General features: G+C 36.8%; 1 protein-coding gene across 3 annotated transcripts in view; it reads right to left on the reverse strand.

The window, feature by feature from the left end:
* LOC115918374 (kinase suppressor of Ras 2-like) overlaps positions 1-9808 on the reverse strand; it is a 58953-nt gene extending 49145 nt beyond the window's left edge. For 2 of the 3 annotated variants that reach the window (XM_030975629.1, XM_030975612.1), the window contains exon 1: positions 9636-9807. In XM_030975629.1, the coding sequence (XP_030831489.1) occupies positions 9636-9728 (93 nt within the window). In that variant the 5' untranslated portion in view covers positions 9729-9807. Of the gene's footprint in view, positions 1-9635 lie in introns of all 3 variants that reach the window. The other variant, XM_030975619.1, reaches the window with a different exon arrangement.
* Positions 9809-23416: the final 13608 nt, after the last annotated feature.

Raw genomic sequence — 23416 nt, forward strand, 5'->3', positions numbered from 1 at the left:
GGGAAGAGAGAAAGAGAGAGAGAGAGAGAGAGCACAAGCAGATGTCACTGACCCATCTACGGGTGATGATGCACACACTCAATAAGATGCGACCAAATCACGCATAATTTCATTTTCATAGAGTGTGGTGTGAGTGGGGTGGGGGGGGGGGGGGGGTCGGTACAGCGCTAATTAGTATGTAGGTGCCATACAGGCTAAGCATACCCATTCAAACTAACGATCCCTTTCCCCCGGGCAGGCCTTCAACAGCAGCTATAAATAAATTCATAAAAATTGCTGACGCTAGTCCAAAGGATGAAAGTAGAAGTGAGATAGATTGATTAACAAAGAACTTCAATTTTAGACAACAGCTATATTGGTTGCCATGTGTTCAGGCTGCACATTGCCCATTCAAATATATATGGCCTAAAGCATGAAAAAACAGAGGTATTAGTCTTTCGTGTCTTAGCAATAGGCCGACTTTTACATACACACATAGAAAATCAAATTATAACAATAACAACCAGAGTTTGAATATCAGAAGGAGAAAAAAAATGTATGGACATTTATATTGCACCATGACGACAGAAGATATGTTTCAAATTAGCCACAATTATATTTCATTTAACAATCACACAAGACCTCCATGAACAGGCATATACTTTCCCCCTTCTAAAAACAGGGTTGTTAATGACAAAATGGTGAAGCATTATGAACCATGCAATCTATTTTGTGCTTCTTAGCACTTTACTCTGTGACCATATATACAGGCAAGTCGATCAAGAGAACAAAACTTGACATACATGTATTCACTTGAACTGGTATTTCATCTATCGACCTCTCACTTCAACACATATTAAACACTACTGAATCTGATCTCTCCCTTTAAAATCAGCATACACAACACTCAGACAAGGTACACACTAAGTACATGAACATGATGCTATTTCTGAGAAGGAGTCCCGGATATGAAAATCACTCTCTCGGTATATAAGGAAAGCTTCATGGTTTAATGAATTTCTGTCTCACAAAAATGCCCACATAATATGACAGAGAAGGGATAAATATTCATATAAACTACAACTGAAAATGATCTCTCCCTTTAAAATCGGCAATGCACAGACACTAAGCATATGAATTATGATGCTATTTCTGAGGACGAGTCCTTGGAAGTGAAAATCACTCTCTCTGTACATGTATACAAGGAAACTTCATGTTTTTTTTAATGAATTTCTTCTGTCTCAAACATATGCACATAACGGAGGGGGAGAAGGGATGAATATTGACTGAAATTATAAATAAAACTGCCATTGAAAATTGACAACTCCCTTTAAAATCAGCAATGCACAAACACTAAGCATATGACGCTATTTCTGAGGACGAGTCCCTGGATGTGAAAATCACTCTCTCTCTCTCGGTATATAAAGAAAGCTTCATGGTTTAATGAATTTCTGTCTCAAACGTATGCACATAATACGATAGAGAAGAGATAAATATTCATAGGAACTACCATTGAAAATGACATCTCCCTTTAAAATCAGCAATGCACAGACACTACGCATATGACGCTATTTCTGAGGACGAGTCCCTGGATATGAAAATCACTCTCTCGGTATATAAGGAAAACTTCATGGTTTTTAATGAATTTCTTCTGTCTGAAGAATATGCACACAACGGAGGGGGAGAAGGGATGAATATTGACTGAAATTATAAATAAAACTGCCATTGAAAATTGACAACTCCCTTTAAAATCAGCAATGCACAGACACTAAGCATATGACGCTATTTCTGAGGACAAGTACGTCCCTGGATGTGAAAATCACTCTCTCTCTCGGTATATAAGGAAAGCTTCATGGTTTAATGAATTTCTGTCTCAAACATATGCACATAACGGAGACGGAGAAGGGATGAATATTCAGCCGTGGACTGGGAGGGATGACGACAATGGAGACGCAGGATTAGATTGCATGCAACAACAAAAATGCTGGATATCGTGTAAACCGAGACCGTTTAGGAGACAAGGCATATGTTCATTGTCATGAAGAGGGGTGATAAGGAGAGAGGAGGGAGGAGAAAGAGAGGGAGGAGAAAGAGAGAGGGAGAGGAAGGGAGAGGGAATGAGGAGAAAGATAGAAAAGGAGAGAAAGAGAGAAGGGGAGAAAGAGAGAAGGGGAGAGAAAGAGAAAAGGGGAGAAAGAGAGAAGGGGAGAAAGAGAGAGAAAGAGAAAGAGAGACACACACACAGAGGGACAAATGAAATAGATAGGGCAGGCAGGATGATGGCAAAAAAGGGAGAAAGGGGAGAAAGAGAAGGAGGAATAAGAGTGGGGAAAATGAATAATTCTACAGGGAAAGGGAAAGAGAAAGGGAGAGAGAGAGAGAGAGAGAGAAAGAGATAGAGATAGAGAGAGAGAGAGAGAAAGAGAGAGAAAGAGGTAGATAGATAGAGAGAGAGAGAGAGAAGAGAGAGAGAGGAAGCCATGGAGATAGAGAGCATGAAAGGAGAAAGAGGAATGTAAGGAGAGGAATGGAAGATACTGTGTTATAAGAATGATATGAGAGAGACAGAAATTGATAAGTAACAGAAAATATACCTTTTGTTGTTGCTGTTGTTGTTTTGTTATGTTTCTTTTATGTTTGTTTTTGTTTTATTTAATTGAAAGCCATGGCAGAAGGTACTTTAGAGTTTACTTGTATGAGTTTACTTGTATGTGTTTACTTGTATTCTCGTTAATACTTCATATTCTGAAGATTCGTAAATCTGATCACTAATCACTAAAACCCTAATCACTTTGGTGGTGATTAGACCGAAAGCCTCAATTCTTCTAATCATAGAAATGAAAATAAGAAAACTTACAACATGACAACAAGGGACTTGGTTATTATTTATGTAAATCTTCTTGAAAGACAGACAGAGAGACACAAAGAGACAGTGAGACAGAGAGAGATAAAACTAGGACTTCAATAATCGCAGGCAAATACACAATCCCTAGAATAATGCCTCTTCATGTTCGAGACAGCCCGAAATAGACCACTCTTAATTTCTTCACAAATGCCGGGCGATGACGATATTGTGTCTTCAGATTCTCCCAGGAGCGTGTCGTTGGGGTGTCGCTTGCACGCTCCTGACCTTAGCGGAGTCGCCGTATTGTTTGGGGCGAGCGCCGGCCGGAGAATTACGTCACGCGGCGGAGAGTGAGGAGATGATGTCAGAGAAGATGCGTAAATAAATAACAAAAACTACTCTCGAGAAAGTACTGGACGGTCGTGAGCAGAAATGGGAGAATGTTCTATTCTAAGAATAGATGAGAAAAAATGAGCAAGCAAATATCAAGACGATTTCATCATGGTAATTTTTCTCTTCTTGTCTAGAAATAGGCACTGACAAGAAATAAATATGAGGAGATGGAGATGGTCGGAAAAATAAAAATTGAAGGAAAAGGGGAAGGTATTCAATTCTGTAAACAAGTAGGGAAAAATGAGCAAGTAAATATGTCATGATTTTAATATTGGATTTTGTTCTCCTTTGTTGTTCTTGTCTTTAAAAGCCATCCTCCAGAAATGGAGATTGAAGAACAAGAGGAAGAATGTTGTTGTTTTTTAATAGAAAGGGAAGATGAGAAAGCAAACAAGATGATTTAATAAATGGTACATTTCTTGTCTTGAAATAGTCACTGACAAAAAAAAAAAATAATATGAAGGGATGGAGAGACAGAAGAATGAAAATATGCAAAATGTTGATAAATAGTAAGAGGAAATATAGAAAAAGACATGGGGAGAGAGAGATGGGGAGGGTAGAGGATTAGGGAAAAATTCAGTTTAAATCGCAAAACAATGGCAGACACAGAGGAAAATCTACATTATGTACCGGGTAAGATGTGGAAGAAAAAAACATATGGATAGCGGTTGTTTTCATAAGAAATTAGTTGATATTTTAATACAAATACAAAGGTAGTCATTTTTCAGAGTCAAGTGAGAGGGGAAAACAGGATTGGAGAGAGAGAGAGAGAGAAGGAAAAGATAGAGAGAGAGAGAGGCAGAGAGAGGCAGAGAGAGGCAGAGAGAGGCAGAAAGGGAGAGAGAGGCGGAGAAAGTGAGAGGCAAAACAAGAGGGAGAGGGAGAGAGTGAGAGAGACACACAGACAGACAGAAAGAGAGAGAAACAGAGAAAGAGAGAGAGAAGGAAAAAAAGAGAGACACAGAGATTGAGATTGTATAATGTCAAGTGTTCTTCAAGGCTATTATGGTCCCTTAGAAGGTGTTTTGCTAAGGCTGATACACTTTCAGACGAGCCTGCATCCATAATACCCGCTTCCTACGTGCAGGAGCCCATGTAAACATGTCAGGACGTCAACATGTATTACGGACAACACAGATTCCGGATGATTCTGCGTTGATTAATTTTTATTGCTCTATTCTTCTAACTGCTAGAAAGCGACGACGTGCTGAAGTCCATGTCACTATGCACCATGCATTCTTCTGGCAGATTCATGTTTTAATGAATTTGTTTTGATCCACTGTCTTCTTGAAAGAGTAGGTCATATACAATTACGGGTAAATTTGGGCGATGAGCATTCATTCAAATTTCAGGTTTGTAGGGAGAAAAAAAATCTCATTTGAAACAATCTATTTTTGGAAAGCATCAAGATGATTCCAAATTTGTATTATAGGTAAAAGTAAAATGTAAACATTGTTTGATGTAACAGATGCAACAAATACAGATGTCCTCAAGCTTTTCGTCTTGCATTCATTAGAGTAAATTGCAAGAATAAACAGAAAGTTTTTGTATTCATTGCTATTTTTTTATTTGGGGGTACCAATCATCTCTTAGAGAGAGGTTTGAACATTGTTTCAAATGAAATGTGGAAAAGAATAAGAGTCCCTAAACTACTGTATATTACATGTTACATCTATTTGATAAAAAAACGTATAAATGGGGGCGGCTTATGTTTGCACGTGCTGATAGGACCAGCGCCAGCTGTTATTTTGTATAGTCCAGCAATGACCATAACATAAACTGACTCTAAATAAACATATTATAGTATACGCTGATTCCCAAACTAGTTTGTTGATACTGTATCACTTTATTCAACAATCTTATCCTATGTGTACATGTACAGCTCTTTTTTAACAATAAGTTTCTTCATATATATATATCTTGTATAAATTTCTTCTCGTGTGAATACCCTGAGTGCCCCCATCACTAAGCCCTGAAAGAGAGGCTTTCCGGGAAATTGAGATCATGATTTGCATGTCGCCAAATGATTGTTAATTTCTCTGAGATGGGCTATATACAAACAAAAATGACAATTTCAGTCTCCGAGTCCAAATGCCATTGCATATAATCACAATAAAATGCAGTTTCTTAGAGTCTGGAACTTTGACATTTTCCCAAATCTATGAGGAGAAGTACCGTGGCATTTGAAACATTGACTAGAAGATTCACACAACCTTTCCCTGTTCCATTTCCTAAATTAACTTCACTAAAATGGCCGACTTTCTTTCAATCTCTCAAGCTACTTCTCTCTGCTTAAAGGTACATCTAACTGTATCGTATGTATCATCTAACTTTTTCAATACAAAAGTTTTTTTTTTTTTTAATAATATATTGGTTACGTTTTAGACATAGAGATATTTAAAACGACATGTTTCATCAGTTTGGGGTCAGAAGGGAATTAACTCATATCATCATTACACAGATTTAACGCCCTTCTGGATCTTAACAGACGATTTACTCCTCTTGTATTTCTTTTTTTTCTCAGTATATTTTGTACAATTATTTGGAAGGAATGCCAAATTACCCTAAATTACCCCTAATTTTGTTTTTCTTGACAGGGATGGGTACTGTACACTTTTTATTTAGTTATTATGATGTCCTTTAAAAATCTTGAAATATTTGTCTATCCCAAATTTATAAATAGTACCATAAAATGTCATCTCAATGTACTGAAATTGAAGGAAAATATTGATATATTTTGAGCCAACGGGTATAAGACCTTCAGGTTGAGAGGAAATTTCTGACATTTACTGAACTTAACACCATCTAGAAGAGACCTTTAGAACTGAATAAGGCAATTGTTATATTGTCTTTAGTTAGGGAGGATTTTTTTTGATGTTTTTGACATTTTTGAGAGCCAAAAAGATGTTAACCTTGTGTATAATATATGAGCTAATGTCCTTCTGGCTTTAATTAAATACTCCATATGGATTCTCTAAATGCCGGTGCAATGTGAGTAACTACATTGTCGTTGTCAACTGAAATTAAATCCGAATTTGACGCACTAGGTCCATTTACACAGCCAAAACACCATTTTGAAAAATCATCGATTTTGGGAACTACCATTTACATTGTACACTACTGGAAAAACCCATAAAAAAACATTAAGATTGCTCAAACCACTTTTGGGATAAGTTGTGGCACCTGCCCTGCATGCCTTAGCAAGGAAGCGTGGAGAGACACTTGAGCAAAAAGCTGTAATTTTAATTCTGAATTTTGCATTTACACTGGCAAAAACAGTGAAACTTTGGCACGTGTTAAAAAAAATCAAACTCCAGAGGTGGATTTTTCAGTTTGTTTCATTTTTTTTTTTTTTTTTTTTTTTTTTTGGTGGGGGGGGGTCATGTTTGCTTGTACTTCGCACCGCAATGTGAGACAAATCAATGATTTTTGGTTGGTCGCAGTGTAAATGCAGCTAGTGTCTATGATATTTGAATTTGTGAGACACTCTAGAGCAAGTGTAATGAGCACCCAGCAGAGGGGGATACTGACACTGTCCAAGAAGCCATCATCATCATTTGTTGGAATCTCAAAAGACAGAAGGCAGGTTTCATAAAATGGTTAATTCTATGTTTGGCAAGTCTTTGAGAAAAAATCTCAGACAGGCTTTCTGCCAGCCTAGCTAGCAGAGGTATGATTGCAGGTGGGGTCGAATGATATAATTTTTGTGGCAAACAGTTCCTCCATATTATGCAACTCCAAGGCTGATGTTGATGCTTTGGCCATTGTACCATGGAGTCATTTTGATCTGAAGCCAAAGTCACTAAGCCAAAGCAACAAGAAAGGCGGTTGGATAACATAACATGCCGACGCACTACGAAGAACAGTACAAGTCGAATAGTGCGAGACTAACCTTACACATATAATGTAGGCCCACATACCGTATTAGTAGTTAAACATGACAGATGGGGTAACCCCAATATATGGCCTAGATAACCAACCGATCACCCTGCCCTGGTTCGTAGATCCCGCTTTACAATCCATCCTGCTATCAGCAGAGCGCCACCGAGGACCATCAAGAGGTCACGCGGCGATAGCATAGCTAGCCCATTATCGAGGCAGGTCAAGCAGAGTGCCGTGACTCGATAATTAGGAACCATGCTTACATTGATTTTGGGCGTCAGGTTTAAAACAATTATCTGGCGCAACAGCTGTTTGGGGTTGCAAACAGGTCGACATGTTCTTGGACCTTGGCCTGGATTTCTAAATGCAGCAAGCGCTTGCAAATTATACACCATAGGCCTGTGTTCATCAGCTTGATATTGCCAAATATCCCGCTATTTCAACTATCCCGATCCAAATTATCCAGTTAATTTGTGTCTTCATCAGCATGAAGTTGCAATAAGCAGGATATTTGGTCGAGATAATCATCCCAAGATAATTTGGGCTAGTTTGCAAAATATCCCGCTATTTGTCCGGTTCATCTTCAACAGCCAGAAGACTCGCACTAGCGCGAACGCTGAGCAAAATAACTAATTTCCAAGCTCGAGTTTCAAGTTTCGAAGTAGAGTCTCAAGCTAATGAGAACGCGATTTGTAACTTCGGGATTATTTCCCAATTCAGGAATAGCGGGCTATTTAGCAATCTCGAGCTGATGAAGACAGGCCTCATGAAGTACCGGTTAGAAGGGCAAAAATATGAATGGTGCAGAGCCTGTGGATTTTTCTATAAGTTTCTTTAACCAAACCTGTACAAAACATTTCAGTGGGACTGCATTGTCTTCAGTTGCTGTCAGAGCTACTGTAGAATATCCCATTACACAAGTAACCCTAACCCCAAACCCCGTCATAACGCTAACCCAATACACTGCACTGATGTGTGGTAATGATTCCGCAGTTGACCGGATTTTCGAAAATGTTAGCTTAGAAATTATTATTATCCTTTATCCTCTGAGCATATATATATATATATATATATATATATATATATCTTGTTTAATATCTCTATATTTGCAACTCTAATTTTCTCTTTAAAAAAAAGTTATCAACATTTTACCCTACTATGTAACGCGCATAGAGACTTTATTAGAATATAATTCGCTAAATATATATAAGAATCTACTTACTGTGTATTATTCATATAAAACTTCCCAAAATAAATTAAAGAAAAAATGACCACAATTTTGAGTTTCAAACTGTACACTATCACAATCACAAATCATAAACTGTACAAATCTGGAAAGCCTTCAACCGCATTCCTTGTGTAATTGATACCTAGAAAAGGTTGTGCACCACATACATGTATAAATTACAGTGGATACTAGACCATACCTTCATTGCATAGAGCTTTTCACCTTTTTTAAAGATTTTTTAAAGATTTTTTTTAATTGCACTTTCTAACCATATGCCCACCCAGTCACTCACCCCATCAAATATTCTCAGATTCATAAATCTTGCAAATTCATGCTGAGTACCTGCCCTCATCAATGTGGGCGGTTTCGTGAGAAAGAAGATTGCAGTGAAACAGTCACTGTTATTAAACAGGGCATGTCTTCTGTGAAGTGTCACCCAGTTCTTAGAGAAGAAGAAGACCTCCCAATTATCTTTGCCCTATACCACGCTAAAATAATTGTCACCCGTGGGAATAAATTATATCTTTCTATCGATCAAAGCAGTTTTGGAGAAGCGGCAGTTTTGGAGACGTGATACGGCTTGGAAATTAATGATTTCTACTGGAAGCATAGCTCTGTTTCGGTTTCATCCTTGCCCTTTCCAAAAAAATATACTCTAGACAGGTAACTGTTGATGCAGACTCAATTTCAACTCTTTTTATCTAAAAAATTGTGGGTTTTGTAGAATCCCAGCCCGGCAGCAACGTCCTTTGGCAAGACATCAATCCACATTGGCCACTCTCCACCCAGGTGTAAATGAGTACCTGGCAATTGCTGAGGTAGTAATGATTGCAGAACCCTCCGGTAGAACAGTATTGATATTGTTGTTGTTGTCTTTGTGGTTATCATTATTATTAGTATTACTTTTATTATTACTATTATCATCACTATCTTCATTATGTTATATTAAAGGGGCTCGTTTAGCTCATGCTGCAATCATTATTATTAACTTTTAGGTCAGTCAGGTATTCCATGACTGTTACAGGCCGATCGCCTGTCTGATTATCAAGATATTTATGATTGGAAATCGAAATTTCAAAATTTGTTTTCCTAACAGTTTTTATAATACTACATTGGGGGGAATGAGTATGGTAAAACCGGTGAATCAAAGATTTTTACTTTTTTGAGGCACTTCATGACCATTTTGAAACACAATTTTTTTTTTAGGGCTTCAATATTACATCATATTATAGACACTGATAACACGTAGGGCCATGCATCTCAGATTTAACATTGTAAAACGATCCCTTTAAAGCTTGCAAGACTTACCTCGGCTGCAGGAGGATGAACATCCACTACGTGAAGCCACTGCTTGAAGTTGGGGTACCTGTTGAGCTCACTGCACCCTGACCCGGTGTCCATGCCGTGCTTGCTGCTGGCCAGCTGGCGGCCAAACAGGTGAATAAGACGACCCTGAAACGATCAAAACAAAAAAGATCCATCGTTGAGCAAAATGTTGAAACATAACGTGGAGTTAAAAACAAAATGTTTTTAGAAATGATTCAGAATTTAAAAACTGGTTAAACCAATGTGGAAGAAAATTTAAACTTTAACATGAGAAAGGAGTTTTACAAACGGATATAAATTGCCATGAAACAATTCTTTACATCTACATGTACAGTATGTAATTCTTTGATGAAACATTAACAAAAAATCAAAAGCATTGTTTTACGAGTGGGATTAAGCCCTGTTACATAAAGACTCATTGATGTACAAAATAAATTTAGGCATACATTTTGTCAAAGTTTAGGTCAAACTTGATCGCAATAGCACAAAATATCACAGTTAGGAACAGGGACAAAAATACACGGGGCACGGGGTAAAAGAGCTCCTGAAAGTCATAAAAGAGCCCCCGAAAAAAATTGCTTAGAGTTCAATGCAAAACAAATTAGAGAGTGTTGCTTTCATGCAAGCAAGCTCGAAAAGTAACCCTCAAAATTTTTTAATATTTTTTCCCTGGTTGGGATATAAAATTGACCAAAGTGAGTGGGATAATTACTTTGTGTCGGTTACACTCCTACAGTGTACCCATATCATTAAGAGTAAACTTGATACAACATTTCCCTATTTCTTCTTTGGATTATTTTGGGGAAGGATGAGGTTATTTTCGTTACCAGTTGGTATGGAGCACAAGATTAACTGCTATGTGAATCACATTTTATTAATCCAACTTTTTCTTTTCATTTTCAGTTTTCACCACCTTCGGTGTGAACTTTGAATGGGAGGATCGAGGAAGTCACAAAGGGTACACTCATCAAATTGTAATAACGTCAGCTTTGTTTTCGCAGAATGTCATTGTTTCAATCGAAAGACATCAGACGGACTATAAATCAAGTTTTTAAAGCAAAATAAAGGGTGGCTCTCATAAACACCTCTGCTTTCCTGCTGAAATTTTCAACCACAGCAGTCCATTGAATCCTTCTGATGAATTTCAGTATAATTAATCAATTATGTACAATTTTACTCTGGTATAACAATCATTTTTCATAAAGTCAAGGAGTATTGAATTGACATGAGTTTTGAATTCAAAAGGTTTACTGATCAAAAATCTAAATCACAGCTTAAAGCTGAAACATCTTGAATTTACAAATAAAAATGCAACATACAAAATACATGCAAAGAGTATGATATGAAATTGGTAAATATAAAATGAAGACATTAAGTCGAGAAAATGATATGAAAGGAATCGAAAGGAAAAGTAGAAGAGAAGAAAAAAATGAAGGAAAGAAAAAAAGGAAAGATGGTTGATTACTTGATAGTAAATAATAGTTTACAGTTGATATGTTCATGCTGAATATTCCGAAGGCCATATGATGCACTATAGTAACATACATATGAATAGATCAATTAATTCTGTTTTTGTTTTCATTCAGTTGGGAAACAGGTAAATCAGAGGTACCAAATGTCCTTCACAGTGTCTTTGTTTTCTACATTAAGATCATAATTGATCATAAATAACTGCTAATTTAGACTTCACCTAACCACAGGAAGAGATATGGTATAGATTGAGAATGATTTAAAACCCCTGCGGTGAACCTGTGGTGAGTGGTCCACCCTAAAAACTCTATAAAATAAAGACGCCCACTGAGTCCCCATTGTGTATAAATTTCATGTGCATGTGAAGAATATCATCAAGCAGTTCTTGATGACCGGTGCAATGACACCTTGAACTTGAATTATGACCAGAAGGATGTCCTATAGTTACTGCATTCAGTGTCAAACTACACACTACTTGAGGGTTTTTACTCTTGTGTGTGACCTTTAGTGACTGTTCGATTAAAAAAGGGCCCCAAATCAGAGGACAATTTGTGCAATCTCCCTCCCCTGCAACTGTGCTTACAAAATACACCCGGATATTAAAGAAATACAAGTTTAATAGCTCTGGACAAATTTCTTTATATTATAAACAAAATTTCACACTGTGCCTGAAAACTGAAGACAGGTTTCTACTCGGTGAAAATACTTTCATTCATTAATACAAAATATTATTTAAAACCTGATAACAAAATATGTCATTGCTTGAAAAAACCTATATGCCTGCAATACTCAGTGAACGTTGTCATTTCTAAGAATAGAAACTGGGAATAATTGTTTTTTTCCTTCCCAGCGAGAAATAAATGGAAGCCAATAACAAAATACTTGGAAAAGGGGGAAAAGAGAAGGCTTTCGTCTGCCCTGTGAATGTGTACAGCTGTTCCTTTATCAAAGGGCGTTCACTGCAGTCACATGTGGGTGCTTGCGTGGGCGTGGGATTTCTGGCTAGAGATGTGCGATTCTTGCTCCCTAGCCCGACTGCCCGCTTGGTCGGTTGGCCTCTTGTTTTCTTTCTCTCAAAATAAGAGTATGATCTGTCTCAGAAATGTACATGCAGTCATGTACATGTACATTTCATTATGCTAATGTTAGTTACATGGGAGGGTTCCTACAGTTCAATACAAGATGGAGTTTATCATTTTCACTTGTAGCTATTGCAAACAAATTGTGCAATAACGTTCAACATGGTATGCCATCTTGTTTACTTTCTTTCAAATAGGAGTAATATTTGTCTCATATGTTCCATCACATAAATTCCACTCATACATGTAAATGATGCCACATACAAAAGCTCATCATCAAATCACCCCCTTACCAACCACACCCCAGTGAGACTAGAATCTCAAGAATATAATACTAACTGTTAATACTAACAATCTTTCTTTTTTTTTCTTTAATATCTTTTTATGCTCTACAGTTGTTTTCTGTTATCATCCTAACACGGATCTACAAATTAACAAAACACAGAAACTCACCATCTGTATTAAATCACAATACTTCCAAATGAACCCCCGGTAGAATAGAGTTTGTATCATGTGTGTTGGCTTGGCAATGTGCAAATCATCTAAGGGAAGCAGGATATTATGATCTTTGAAACCAAAACTGAGTCCACTTGTGTTTATGAAACAATAACCATGGTAATTAACTTTTTATGACAATAACATACTATATACTGCAGGCAAAATATAATTCCAACAAGTTTGTTTCACAACAGAGTCAAACTGAATAGCTGACCGTGGGCCTTATGATTTGTTAAACAGAGCAGTAAAGAGATTTTTCAAAACAAGAATGATGTCAGTTCTCAATATGGCAATGTAGATATTTTACATCATATATATTGAAACCCATTAATGACCAGTATTGGAAACGCCCCAATTTCAAAAAATTAAATGGAAGCTCTCATTACCAATCATGTGAAAGAATATGTTTTGACTAATACATGATGATAAAAAATTTGCCGGGAAACCGCCTACTAATTCATATATTTGGTAAATTTGTTTCTCTCATGGTCTGTGAGAGATATAGGGTAGTCCCATATACATCTTTCTGTGTATAGTGCTTGTAACTTTACGAAGAATGGGCCAAATTTCTTATCATTTTGATGATTCCAGAACCTTGCAGATGCTAGATGCTAGATGATCAACCTTTTCTGATCGATTCCACAACGTTTCTTTCACAATCCAATCGCATGACCATAACTGGTCTTTACCTTTAAAGTCTATAAAATCATTGGAGTTGCTGCCTTTTTGCTTGATTATACCCCGTATGTCAAACCGTATTTGTGAAAGGCTGAGATGCAAATTGGCAATCATTGCTAATCACTGCATGGTTTCTTCTATATAACCTTCATGATGAATATTATGTGGCTTCATATTGAATTATTTAAACTACAATAAATATTTTAAAGAGAGTACCATGGATATTGAAGAGAAGAAAAATATAATTAAAATTGAACATTATTATTCTAATGATACTTGAAAGTTGAAAGCCAGGAATCATACATGCAGTTTCTTCAGGAGTTTCTACGTGGACCCATACAAAAAAATTCTGTGATTCTTTAAAAAAAATGTACGATATACGAGTGTTGTTTCACTACGTGTATTAAACTCTTTTTGTCAAATATGCATAAAGAGAAACGATATTGATCAAGATTATCCCCATGGAAAAAGCAAGAGTTGGCCCAAGTGGGTGTTTATAGGAGCTTTAATAGTACCAAGATAAATTTTCAGAATTGCTTGTAATACATGTAGCTAAGAGCAAGTTTATTGATATTACAGATAAACTTGAGTTCTGGTAAAAAAAGAAAATGAATTCTCACAGAATCTAACGAAACTTACACTGAATGTTCAAGATTACAAATAAATGTCATGTGCCAAACAATTTTGGAAGAAAATGTATACTGGCTGAGTAATGAGCATAGAAAGATAAAGAAATCAGGGTAGTACTAGCCCCGAAACCATGTGTGTTGTCCCATATACATCTATCTGTGTAAGTGATTGTTACTTTACCAAGACTCTGCCAAATTTATGATGATTTTGATGACTCTAGAACCTTGCATTACACACCATTACTTACATGCTATATGATCAACTTTTCTGATCCATTCCACACCTTTTCTTTCACAATGCAATCGCATTACCAGTACTCAAGTTTATCTTTAATCACTGCAGCCACTGTAAAAAGAAATTGCTCCAAAACACCTCTTCATTTTTTCTGAATGTTGGGATAATAATTGTATGAGCTAAATCAGAAGCAAATTCAAATGCTTCCATTATGAACACTTTTTTGTTTTGAAGCAATTTTCTGTATTATTCTCCTTCCTACAAAACCCTATCATGGACAAGGAATAACTGGCTGTCTTCACATACATATACAGTGTACACTGTTCATGTAATGTACATGCATGTATAAATTCCCATTCCTGATCTCCATACATACATGTACATCAGGGTATGCCAGTTTGCATTAACATGAATCCAGGCACCCTGAAACCGAATCCACCAGACTGAAATTAGGAATGCGAGAGCAACTGCATTTTGAGGAGTCAACGAGAGGGCAGACCAGAATTTACTATCTTTTCGATCACTCTGCTTGTCAGGATAACCTAAATATTGTCTGTTTGGAGCCAGAAGGGCATTAACTATGTGTTAACTATGTCAAGAGATACAATTTAAATGTCCTTTTGGTTCTCAATCATCAATGTTATAATGTAGAAGAACATATTCCTATTATGCACAATGCCTACTTATTCTGGGTAAAAACAACAGAACTGTCTCATGAATGCTATGTACAGGGCATTCTCAATTAACTTTGGATTAGCAAACTTCAATTTCTGGACGGAAATTCGGGGAAGTCAAATCAAGGATCTGTTTCATTAAACATGTTATTATTAACAAGTTACAATAACTGTTATGACCTACTGAAATCATTGCATCTGATTGACTGATAGCAAATTTGTCATTGAAATTTAGCATTTGTTATTGATCACAAATTTTGTGAAACAGGGCCTGGGGGTGTTTGAATCAAGTTTATGTCTCCAAAGTGGGCTAGTAAAAGTCATTAAATGTGGGTTCATTTATCAATACAGAGTTCTTAAAAGATGATATTAATCATAACACCTGTACATATCTAGGCCCTGTTTCGTATAATCAGTTATCCATAACAATAATAAATTTATATGACTAATTTGCTCTCAGTCAATCACAAGCCACGATTTCAGTAGCTTATAACGGTTACTGTAACTTGTGACTGATAACAGGTTTTATGAAACCGGGCCCTGCATGATCCAGGGATATCCCTCCCTACACGAACACACTGAATGCATGATCCTTGATAGGACACGTACATTATACAGTAGAAGTAGGCCACGTTTTAATTGCAGGCCAACTTCAAGGAGTCCTTTGATAAAAATCAATGGGAAATCTATAATGGAAGGACAAAGTCAGAAGCCACAATACCAGCATCTTGATCTCTAAATACACCATAAATTATGAAATTAATAGGTTTTTTATGTGGTAAAATCTTATGAAAAACATAGATATGGCCTTTAAGAACATTTCCTCAGCTCCCCCCTCCTTCTCACCATAAGCACAAGGCTGTTGCTCATGCTGTTGTTTTGTGAGCTAAATAACAATTTTCTTGGGAGGGATATTCAAATGTGAATCACGCTGATCTATTTCCAGCTTACTATTTAATAGTGCAACCTTGAACTGTCCAGGCACTGGCAACATGCTGAAATACACTGCCAAGAAGATCGACATCCTTTTCTTCCCAGGAGGCTAGAAATAAACCGAAGTTTCACTACAAATTTACAAAAAGACTTGGCTTTTGATTTCAAAATGCAAGTGTTTCATAATCGACATACATGTAGATGGATCCTTTTGGACTGCTACCAATTTTATTTTAGCTACATCAAAAGTACAATCAAACCTGCTTTATAGCGAAAGACTGCTCAAACAGTCAAGGGAGAAACAAACAAAGTCTTTGCAGACAGATAATCATCATATTCAACAGGTTTCCATGAGAGAAACATTACATGACGGGGGGGGGGGGGGGGGGGGGGGGTGGTCTTTCTATACAGATGATCATTAAAACAGGTTGCAAAATATATGAGAGTAATCCGTATGGAGACACTCGTTAGCTCTGTGTAAAAAAAGGTATATGAGATAAAGCCTTTCTGGCTTTCAACAGATGAATTGTTTAAAAATTAGGCCTACATGTAACTAGCCTTCATGTATGATGCATTGATGTTGCTCTAATTGGTTTGTTACATAAATATGCCTGGACGCCAAGACTAGAGAATTATGAAACGGACAACATGCCTGGGAAGATTGCCAGCTCACAATGTCAATTGTTCCCAAAATCCCCTCATCATGTCCTCCGCATGTCAATTGCATGTGAATCCACACATTGGGTACCTCAAAACACTGAGAGCGCTGGATATCAAAAAGTTTGTTGACCTTTGCCTAATGTATATTTCCAGCACAACAACATTGCCCAACAACATGTCCCTAAATGTGATGCATGAAATCTACTACCATGGATTCACAGGAATGGGGAAATAACATGTCCACACAATATATATATAAATGTGTGAGAGAATTGTTTCAAATGACAACTAACAATAAGATTACAGTGGCCACCTCTCTATAAAGTCCACCTGTCTATAGTGGTCAATACAACACTCATTTTTTGGTCCGATTTTCATTCTAACTGTCACCAGTCTGCTTCTACAATGCTTCTGCTTTCTTTAAGAATGGCCTACAGGCAAGGCTGGATTTCCCTTTAAGATATATAGCAAACATCTGCTAGAAAACATGTACGATATTTTGATTCTTTTACAACTTGTTTAATACTTTTATTTCTGATATAATCTCATATTGGCTAAAGCAAACATTCCAGAAATTCTCCTTGATGCCTTGTTGAAAGGGCCCAACACACTAGACGTGATCGATGATGCACTGCTTATACCATGAGACGTACATGTACAAGATTAGTCATGCATTCACACACAGGTACGTTCTGAATACCGTTACTGCATGGTATTGAAACGCAAAAGAATCTTAGAAGGCATCTTACAGTTACATGTACAAACCTGCAAGTGCATTTAACTCTGTTCACACATGTGCAAGTCAGGAATTGGAATTTGGAATTTGGAAGAACTCAATCTTCTACAGTGAGTATTGTGAACCAAGTTAATACAATGAATGCAAATAAAATAATTCAAGCTTCACTTCACGGACAAAATTATTACGAAATATGAGCAGGGATTAGAGAGAAGAATTGCAATAGGTTCATGTAAATTTCGACAAGCGAGAAGTTTTGTGACTGAGGAAAAATCAATTTCTAACTTTTCACACTTTGGGTACTTTCACATTTACTGACTACCGGTATACATTTATTTATACTGTGCGTCACTCAATTTCAAGTGCTCAGAATCTGGTTGTACATTGTACATCACACATGTACGAGGGAGATGAATGAAACGTTGTCAGTCCATCGTTTAGTGCCGGTGTGAAAGGGGGGAGAGAACTCCTCCACAACTCATCCGAGAGTGCGATGATGATGCACAAGTCATCACCAAGCATGTGACGTAGAGGACTAACATATCCCACTCCCAGGTATGGGTCGGCTCTATTTATAGGCTGCAGACGGCTAAATTTAACCGCTAATCCCTTCAAGTTGATGATGGTATCACTATTAGCCGCACCACATTACGTTTCCAATAGACTGCCGGCCTAAAATGAACTTTGTTTTCCTTTGACGTTTAATACGGGGTGATTATGGAGGGTATTTTTGGTTTGTTAAGAATAAGACATCACTGGGTCATGCACTTTGTCCTCGTGATGCCTCGTTCTTGACCAAGAAAGAATTCTCCAGAGTATCAAATACAAAGCATTGATTATTAGAGGATTCTTGAGTGGTTCTTCATTTTTTTATTTCATGTTTAGATAATATTAATCAACAAACTTGAACAAAGTTACACGAGAGGTCGATAAACATAGCCCCCAAACCAATCTGAAAATCCATCTTTTTTCTGGACTGCTATTTACACTACTCGAAAAACCTAAAAGACACAGTCTGTGTTTGATAATTCTGGTTTTTGATGAGTTGTGCGACTCTCCTGTCCCGCAAGCGAGGAGAGTAACATTTAAACAAAAATATGGAATCTTCATCGATGTCATGAGAACAAGCTATATAACTGCAAAACCAGCGAAATTTTTGGCGGCGTTTAAAGAAAATCACACTCCAGAGGTGAATTTTTAGGGGGGTTCCTATACTGGTAGTTGCTTAGTAATTTCCAACAAAATTATGGAATGTTAGCAAAATCAAAGATTCTGCTTGCAGTGTAAATAATTGAATAAATAAAGTAAATGTGAATACTACAGTATACCAGTTACATGCAAAAGCAGAGTGTGGTTTGTTTCTAATCAAAATCCAATATTTCAGGAAATGAATCGATTAAATGCAGGACCTTTTTTCCATCCTGTCCATTTCCTCCTCCTTGGTAAAAAAAGCTACGTATTTGATACTCATTGACATTGGTCACTGAAAGTGGTCAAATAATTGGCTAATTTTCTGCTAATCTCATTGCATAACAGAATTAGTAGAAGTCTCTAAAAAAACTTTTTTTTAGAAACAGGTCTCATTACCTTTTTGCGTAGGCCACAATACAATTAAAAAGTAAACCTCTCTCTCTCTCTCTCTCTCTCTCTCTCTCTCTTATCGCTATCTCTTTCTTTCTCTCTCTCTCTCTCTCTCTCTCTTTCTCTCACTTTCTCTCTCTCTCTCTCTCTCTCTCTCTCTCTCTCTCTCTCTCTGTCTCTCTCTCTCTCTCCAAGCATTTTACTTTGTATTATAGAATGCTTCATAGATATACCAATCCACTATTAAAATTTTCATACACATTAGATCATACATGTGCACACGTACGGGAAGCACAGAATGTAATCCTGATGTCATTATTATCAATATAATCAGTATTCCAAGGGGCTTATTCATATTCATAATGTTTTTGTCATCTTCCAAAAATGGAATGCCTCTGGAAATTCCACCCCCTGTTTACTGGTTTTAGCATCTCACTCCCACTTTGCATGCTTTTCACCGACATATTTAAGCTTTTTGATGCTGAAATTAAGGGGGCTAAACGACAAAAATTAGATTACCTAATTACTTCTTGAAATCTCCTCCTACATGTTTGAGATCGAGATTGAGAGAGGGGGGAGGAGAAAGACAAAGAACACTCAGAAAGAGAGAGAGGGGATGAGACACAGAGAGGGGGGGGGGGGGAGTGTGAGAGAGCAAACGTGAAAACTATATTCTTTTATATGCATAAATAGGCCTTATGTACCGAGTAAATTAATTACTACATCTACATACATCCTGATAATACTCATACATGTAAACAACTCTTTAAAAATATATACCCTAAATCTTTGTGTATCAGACGCACCTGAGTATAAGACGCACCCCAATTTTTAGGACAAAAAAAAAATCATTTTCATTGATCGGCAATCGGAATTTATTATCCGATTTCACCTCATCAGCCAACGATCGGTTACAGAGGTTACCCTATTCGGCCGTTATGCTGCGATGCATCGTTATTCTTTTATTCTCAATAAAACCATTATCAATTAAATTCACTGAATCTCAAACGTGTACATGTAAGCCTAGATGTACCAACAAGGACATGAAATTTAACCCAGTATATACATTTTGTACAGTCAGTAGCGAGTGAGAGAACAGAGACTTGGCTGATGAATGGTATTAACCATCAAACATGAGATCTATCTGTCGAGATCTATCTGTCTAGCCCTGGCTGTAGTAGTAAAATGTCAGCAAGCAATAAATACTGAGCAAACAAACTCATAAATGACAAGTTTTTTTCTGAGCTGCCTGGTGGGGATAGATAATGTGCAGCACTCCAGGAAAATATCAGCGACGACGATGTTCAAACGTTACTTTGATGTAACCTTGAAATCATAAACAACAATCCACCAAAGACGAAGAGGGTTCATACAGGACTAAAACAACGAGGGAGAAATTCATTTTGTCTACAAGCTGGCATCCTCATGGCACATAACTTTGAGTGAGGACACCCCCCCCCCCTTAATACCCCTGCTGTTCGTAGATATCTTTAGATCTGTCATGATTTTTAACTTAAAGTTAACTTAAAGTTTTGTAACCACAATTACATCTGTCCCAAGAACCCCAACTTCAAGATAACTTTGAAGTTTATAACCACGACCTGAACTTCCAAGTTAACAGACTGTTGGTCGGTCGTGTGAACCTGGGTGAGAAGGCTTTCGTCTGGAGGCTGCCCCCAGACAGTGCTTGCTTGCTGACAAACAGGGAAAAATGAGTGGTATATTCATGAAAAACATCTTTAGAGTAAATTCATGCATACATGTAGCTCTACTGCCAAGTTTCAGTCAAGAAGTACAGTGTAGCGTCTCAAGAGAGAGAGAGAGAGAGAGAGAGAGAGAGAGAGAGAGAGAGAGAGATGTTTAAATGCCCTCCATTACATGCTCTGGGTGGATTTTGTATGTTACAATGCACAAGTTCAAGTTCAACTTCAAAGAAAAGTACAACTAAAATATTTACACTACTCAGTCATTTCAGTTTGTCAAAGACATGACAGCAATGTTACTTAAGATCCTCTTCATTCAATAGCGCTCTTTATACATTTTGTCTTGTAAATGTGAGATAATCTTGGAATGTGACTTAACTCATAAAGTCTCTTTTGACTTTTATCTTTATTTAAATTATATTTAAACTTGCAATGTGTCTTTAAAAAGTTGATGTTTTGAATGTGTGTAGTAGAGTTCACAGGATGAAACTTGTTCAAGTACGCAATGGAGTTACTCCATGAGTACACCAAGCATAACATTTGGGGTGCAATTGGCCCTCTTTAACCTCTAATCTCCTTGACCACAGGCTCGGAATGGGATTAGCTTAATCCTTCTTAATCCCCCATGCCAGGGTTGCTGCCACAGTCATTAGCACTAGCAGGCAGGGTGTGGGCTCTGCTTTTGCTGGCCCCTGGGAAAGGATTAAATGGCAAGAGCCAAAACTTATCCCAAAGATCATATCACTAAACATAATTATTGCAATGTTACATGATTGTTAACTGTAGGCTACATGTCATTGCTACTCAATTGATATCTTTAATTTACAGAAATACATAAACAGTGTACATGCAAGATGCAATCATTTCTTGTTTTGAATAAAGTTAAATTTGTGTATATTCAGTAAAGTATAATATACATCTCTACAATTACAAAATAACCAAACAATGTATGGCATTGCACATTTCTTTATCAAATTTGTTGATTTTTTGTTGTTCTACTATACGATCGTTTATACGCATAATTTGTGTGATATTTTTTTTTAAATTTGTTTTTAATGTTTTTATTGTTATTTCTGAAAAATTAACAGAGTAAAAGCAATAATTTGTGTAATATCACCCAACCTACTCTTAACACATGGAATACAATTTGATCTGGGTGTACATTAAAGGAATAGTTGAGTGTTGGTCAATACTCACATTAGCGAACGAAACTATGATCTAAACATAAAAAACATACAATAAATGTCTAAGAATGCATCATTGAAGATATAAATCCGAAATATTACATTAGAGTGAATTTATATGCAAAAAACCTGTTCGACTGCAAATGATTTTATTTATCAAAAATTTTACTTTCGAGGCGTGTTCAGTGTAATTGTATAGCGCCACCTCTCGGTCAAGCGGCAGCACACCGTGAATTTTCGCCAAGACGACGATCGGATATGGGCGTGCAAGTAATATCCGAACCATGTCTATAGCGCGCTGACTGATTTATATTGTACACATTATGGTATGCGAGGCCTGCACATAATTGTATGGTCTGTGGTACTGGTAGCGCTATTGTTTTTGAGCGCGATATGCGAATACTGTATGTGTATGTAGTGCGAGTACGCTCGACCTAGTAGTAGTGTATGTGTATGTATTGTACGTCGTATGACCCAGTTGATTACTTCTACAGTGTAAAGAAAGTGGCTTACTCTATCTATCAACCAATATGTGAGACAACGCAAGGGCAATTTTGTATTTCGTTTGTAGGAACAAAGCTGTGGAATGATCTCCCAGATGAAATTAGATTAAAAACATCGAGGTTATCTGTCCACCTACCTTCTATGTAAATGACGTGGGCCTTCGTTTTTCCTTTTATATTACTTGTCTTCCTTTTATAATATGTGAAGAGTTTCATTCCAAAAGGAGCCAAATCCACTTTGGGTACTTCTGAGTAAATTGCCTTTTTTATTTCTCCACTTTCCCTTTAGCCATGTATACCTTCATGTTGTTATATATGTTAAAGGTGTCACCCTGCATGGACCTGATTATCTGCCAATAATGATAAGAAAAAATCTTCCCTTCGGCTTTTCTGATGTTTACTAAATTTTTTGATTTTTTATTTTCGTGGATTTAGCTCCTTTTGGAATGAAACATGTTATTGTACCTAAAAAATAAAAAATAAATCATATTTTCTCAATAAAGTCACTGAAATTTTATTCAAATTTAGCAGCAAACCTTTCCTTTTAAATAATAATAGTGAAATCACACATAAATATAACCTTTCGAAAAGAAAGTAAACAACATTATTACAGTTTCATTCCAAAAGGAGCTAAATCCATTCAATTCCAAAAGAAGCTAAATCCATGTTTCATTCAAAAAGGAATTACTAAATCCACATTTTTTTTTTGGCACATATCGCACGACAACCAAATGCCCTAAGATGTTGATACCCACTTTGATAGAAAAATAAGGTTTTACAAAATGGAAAAATACTAGAAGAGAAAAGGTAAGAAAGAGTAAAGACGGATTGAGGACGGTAAACCCCAAGAGACTCAAAAGATCTACCCCAGAATCCTCTCACCGGCACCAGAGTTGCCTAGGCCAATGATGGCCGAGAAGATTGCGCAATGTACCGCGCCGGTCTGGCAGGAAGGTGCCAATTGCGGTGAGGGGTTTTCATGGACCAGTAGATCTGAGATTATATTATCCAAAAAAAAGAGATGAATATGAATTGACAAATAGTACCAAAAATAGAAGAAAAAAAAGAAATAAAGTGAAAGGCGTAAATATTCTAAAAAAGAATGAAACGCCGATAATACCAAACAACAACAACAACACAAAATCTAAAAATTTGATAGAAATCAGAAATAACTGGTGGATTTTTTGTCTTATCATATGT

Source organism: Strongylocentrotus purpuratus, unplaced genomic scaffold, assembly GCF_000002235.5.
Source record: "Strongylocentrotus purpuratus isolate Spur 01 unplaced genomic scaffold, Spur_5.0 spur5_contig_867, whole genome shotgun sequence".
In the NCBI taxonomy this organism is placed as follows: domain Eukaryota; kingdom Metazoa; phylum Echinodermata; class Echinoidea; order Camarodonta; family Strongylocentrotidae; genus Strongylocentrotus; species Strongylocentrotus purpuratus.